Consider the following 5466-nt stretch of genomic DNA (forward strand, 5'->3'; position numbering starts at 1 on the left):
AGTCAACCGCTACCTTTCTCCTTTGTAGCCCTAAAGGAATTCACAGCAATTCTTCTTATAACCACTAGAGGACACTCGGCACTAGGCCTTTCCAGCTCTCACTCCACTTTCTCTCCAATAAAACCTTAACATAGGTTTTATATTATAGTTCCCCTAACATAGGTTTCATATTACCATAAACATATGAAAATACCTAAAGCTTATTAAGAACATTTCATCTTAACAATATTGAGTTATTTGAAATATTATAACTAAGTAAATATTTGAGTAACAACAATAGATGACCCATAAAAGAGTAGCTTCTGTTAGAGGTTACATAAAGGGCAATCAAGTTATTATGGCAGATGCATAATAGAAAACAGGAATTTATCTATGTTTTAAATCGTGTACTATTTAAGAGTATTTTGATGTCATATGGACCAGGGATCAAATCCTAGGTCTCCAAGTACTAGCTGTACAACTGTGGACAAGTTACTTAATCTGTAAAACAAGTAATATCTTCCCCACAAGACATTTATAAGGATTAAGTGAAATAAATTACTAGAGGCGTGTACTATAGCATATAGTAAATACATAATCAATGGTAATGTTACATTTTCATAGTATAGAAACATGAACATCAGTTCATACATTTGTTATATATGTTGGTAGTTTGGTAATCATTTACCCAAAGTAAAATCTTAGGAACATGTTGATTTAAATCAGAATGGCTAATGACTAGAATATCTGAAGCATATAATATATTTTGGATAAGTTACGTGAAGCTTCTTGATCTGTGTTTCCAAAAGGACAAATGTAGATTTTTTCTCTTCCAAAGTCTTTTTAAGTTCAACAACTTTTGCTTGAAGGGCTTGTCTTTCTTCTGAATTAATTTCTCCCTTTAACCGTGACATTCGGTGTTCCATTTGTTGAATGCTAAAATCCTGTTACAGTTTTTAAACATAAGTTAGTAAGGAGAAACAAACAGTTAAAACCATTTCTATAAATATAAAGACACATTAACAACTTTCTTATGAGTTGGGCTGGGTGTCATCATTTACTAAATCACTTTAACCCTTCGGTAATTTATAGGATAAAATCCTTCTTACCCTCAGGGGACAAATAGCAACCTATCTTTCAACAACCAGGGTACATAACAATGACAACAGAAGTAATCTTCTGAAAATATAACAAAGTCATACAAGGAAGTATTTATCATACTACCATGATGGAACTTCAGCAAATTCCCTGGATCTACATGGACATGAAAGTTTGAGAGTACATTTTCTAAGGGATGCCAAAAATTGGTATAATTATAAGTTGTTAGCCATGAAAGGCTCAAATCTTCTAATGAATTGTTTTTTAAATTACATGTCAGCATTTGTAATTTTGAGAAACTAAGAATATATTAGATGGGGAAATTAAGATGTAGAGGGGGAGGGCGTTAAGAAATTAACACGATGACAGCAAATATAAATAGAACAAATAAGGAAAAACTAAAAAAAATTACTTTTAACCGATTGGTCTACAGGTACGGTGGGAAAGCCTATGTCTGCACAACTAAGAATTAACACATGGTTTTTCTAGATTGCAGATACCCAACTCTTTGTTTGGTTTTACTCCAGGTCCAATTGCCCAGATTCCTTTAAAGCATGGTTCTCCCTCACTAGAGTTGTCCATCTTTTTACCTGTTTACTTCATACCAAGAAACAATAGTGACCTAACATGATATCCCATCTTTGGCATCTGTCTATCCCTCCAAGAAATCTTTCCGTTCTTAGAAATCTTTGTTTTCTTAGAACACTTCGGTGTCTTGACCATCACAACTATAATAAGTCAATATGGAAGATATTCATAAGAGTAACATTTACCTGATTGTACATAATTTCTTGCTGTTTCAAGGTTTCAAAATCCAGCTTATACAATTGATGGTTGAGGTGCTTTAGAGAGGAACGGGTTCCTTCAATTTCTGATGTAACAGCTTTTTCTCTCATTGTCTCAGCCTGTAATTCCTGAACTTTCTTAAATAGCACATCTTTCACTAGGTCCAACTGAACTTTCACTTCCTGACGATAATAATAATAGTGGTTAATGAAATTATAATACCTTAAAATGTATTATTATATAAATGTTATAATTTAGGAGCTCATAAATGATCACCCTAACATTTTAGTCCTTGAGAATATAAAAACCTTCCCGCAATTTCAACAAAACCCCAACATTTCTCATAGTCTATTCTAGTATACCAGCATAGTAGTTTCTTATTCCTGTGTCAGGGATCTCAATACATCATCTTCCTTCCTTCCCACCCTAGTTTTAGAACATGGCCATTCTACTAGTTTCCTTATAAAATAAAATATACTGGAGACATACAGCTTCTAAGTTCATAAAGTTTACCAAAGCCTTGAGGGTGTCACAGGGAGGAAATCCCCCAGCTTCTTTGGAACATTAACCAATGATGAGCAGGTAAATATTTAACCACCAGCTTTCCAGTGGACAAGAGGTTAGGGAGAAGTGGCTGATGTCCATGGTGTAAATACTCCCACTGCGGCCAATTTCAAGCTACTACCACGATTGCACTAAATGCAGAATTGGGAAGAGATACACAGTAGTAGACCATTATGCAGTGTTTCTAACATACAGGTATAATAGATGGAAGTGATCTTAAGTAACCTTAAAAGCACAGATAATAGTAAACTCATTTAGAAGTGATGAGTGCTGAGTGTGTTACATTTGTTTTTAATGTTATTTATTTAATTGTAAGTCTGTATAATTTAATTTTTAATAGTAGCTGTGTTTAGCAGTCGACTTCCAAAATTCTGGGAAATTGAACTGACAGCTCTTGTGAGCTGGCCGGGCTGGCCCCATGGCACTACTGGCACGACCTCTTCCTCGTGCTTTGTTTCCAGTGAGCCTCCCTACACATGCAGCCCTCTAGGGGGATTAAAAACAACCCCCACTCCCACTGCGCCTTTCTCAGGAGGCAGATCTGTCCTACCTCAAAGCTTCATGCCCACTGTATTCTAGGCTTCAAATAGATCTACTATGCCAAGCTCTATTGAAAGTTATCATTTTAAAATGTTGACATAACTTCCCCCTGTGCTCATATGTCCAGATGGGCATATTTCCCTTTGGCAACCACTGAACCTCAATATAAAACAAAAGATGTCTATAACTGGCACATTTAAATTTTCACAAATCAAGAAATAGAATCTGATATAAGCATATAAAATGCATCATTTTTCATATAAGACAGTTTTCATTGGGTTTAATACCTTCTCAGAGACTGCCTAGCAGAGTTCTAAAGTCAGTGCTTGGTGGTGAATAACACAGTACACCTCCAAAACATATAGGGTTGGGATATTTCCAAACAAGCAAACAAACACAAAATCCAACAGCTACAAAACCAAGATTATGAACACAACCCTGCTTGAGCACAATCACCACACATGCTGCAATCTTATTATTTTTTTCTAATTCAGCAAATTTCTTCAAAAATGCCACTTGTTTTTCATTCTGTCACCAAATGTTCTATTTCCTATGAATTTCACAGTTTTTACAGGTTTCTGATAACATCTAATACTATCCCATTCTCATGTGCTACAGAATCATGCTCTTAGAGGAAAAAAATAACTTTTAAAAAAATAATGTTAGGCTGGCCGAGTGGCTCAGTTGGTTAAGAGCTCACTCAAGAGTGCGAGCTCTGAGCAACACAGTTTGAGTCCTGGCCCGAGCTGAGCTGCTGCTNAATATTAAATACATACTATTAAACATCTTACATTAAATGATACACTCCATTAAATATTTATACTATTCAGATTTTTAAAAATCTTATTCTTCATGGTCTAATGTCTCTAGTATAATACATGTGGGTATTCACATTAAACATTTTTCATGTTTCTCATCTATTGATGTTTTGGGTTTAGTTTGAGTATGTATGATTACGGTTCCACCTGAATTATTAAGTGACTGCTATTTAGGGGAAGAAATGGGAGGAGGGAGCCCAAGCTTTGGTTCAGTACATAGTTCACCTTCTAGAGTTCATTATTTGATTCAACCCACGTCCCAGAAGGTGAGGGAGGACATTAACAGTGTGAGAAAGCATAGGGGCGTGGTTAACAGTACAAGCTCTGGAATCAAACGGTTGTAATTGCATGTTAGTCATCTGACTCTGGTGGGCAACCAACTCGTCCTCAGTTTCCTCATTTCTAAAAGGGAGATAATAACAATACCTACCTCCCTGGGTTGTTGTGAGGATTAAAGATGTTACTGGCAAACAGTGTATGTACAACAGCGTTTAATACATAGATATGTCATTTATAGTTATTGTTTTATTATTATTATTACATATATAATCATATATCGCTAGAGAGAAAAATGCTAGATAAGATCTAACTCCGTCGGATGCATAAACGGGTCGTACATACACAGATACCAGTTTTCCAGCTTTTGTATCCCGCTCTCTGCCCAACCTAGAACAAGGTCTGTGCTCTTAGTCCCCTCTGGGTATATACCTAAAGTAAAAACTTTCTAGTTCCAAGATCTATCTGTCTTCCTCTCTCTGTGTCTTTTTCTCTCTGTCTTCCACTCTACCCGCCTCCTTCCATCCTCTGCCTTTCTCTTTGCCTGTATTTCTCTGAATATCAGGACCTAAGATTGCAGCAAGATAGTAAGAAGAGAATTTTTTTTGCATAAAAATATGATTTCATAAAATTAACTTTTAGAATAAAAAAAATGAAATTTAAGGCTATTTTAAACCAGAAGAAATTAGTTTCTATTATGCAAAATAAGAGGGAATGCAGAATGACTTTACAACCTGATGCTACTATTGTGAGAGAGTAAACCTTCATTAGGAGGGTATCTAACTTTAATAGCTCTAAAAATTCACTTGCATTTCTATTCATGTATTTATCTCTCTGTTAAAACCAGAGTTGAGATAGGCATATTATTACTAGCCAAATGCATAAGGAACAGAGCCCCAGGGTGGTAAGAATCAATCCCCCACAGCAAAACAGACAATTCAGGCCAGGGTCAAGAAACATGTTCAGATACAGAGGTCACTTTCCTATCTTTCTGTATCATTAATATTCTCATATATAATTAAAACAATACCATTTATTAAGTACCTACTATAAGCACTGTTAACATATATATTGCTTCTAACTCTCCAAAATGCCCTAAAATAATATTAATGTTTTTTCTATTTTATAGATGAGTAAACTAGAGCTCAGAAAAGTTAAAATAGCAATTGTGGTATAACCTTGACATTCAAAACCAGTTCTTCCTGATTCCAAAACATGTGCTGTCTTCATTAGGCTACAAACTACTCCAAAACAAAATTTTATCATTGTAAAATACACACACACACACACACACACACACACACGGTGCCAAAAAAATGTATACACATTTTAACAAAGGAAAAACTGTATTACAATTTTAATACTCAATGTATACCGATAACAAAAAATGAATACAAGTCACGTT

General features: G+C 35.1%; 1 protein-coding gene across 1 annotated transcript in view; it reads right to left on the minus strand.

The window, feature by feature from the left end:
* CCDC39 (coiled-coil domain 39 molecular ruler complex subunit) overlaps positions 1-5466 on the minus strand; it is a 46845-nt gene that overhangs the window by 17185 nt on the left and 24194 nt on the right. The window contains exons 10-11 of the mRNA XM_019634221.1: positions 1851-2045; positions 759-923 (exon numbers count right to left, since the gene is read on the minus strand). Of these exons, the coding sequence (XP_019489766.1) occupies positions 759-923; positions 1851-2045 (360 nt within the window). The remainder of the gene's footprint in view (positions 1-758; positions 924-1850; positions 2046-5466) is intronic.

Source organism: Hipposideros armiger, unplaced genomic scaffold (assembly GCF_001890085.2).
Source record: "Hipposideros armiger isolate ML-2016 unplaced genomic scaffold, ASM189008v1 scaffold_1549, whole genome shotgun sequence".
Taxonomy (NCBI): Eukaryota; Metazoa; Chordata; class Mammalia; order Chiroptera; family Hipposideridae; genus Hipposideros; species Hipposideros armiger.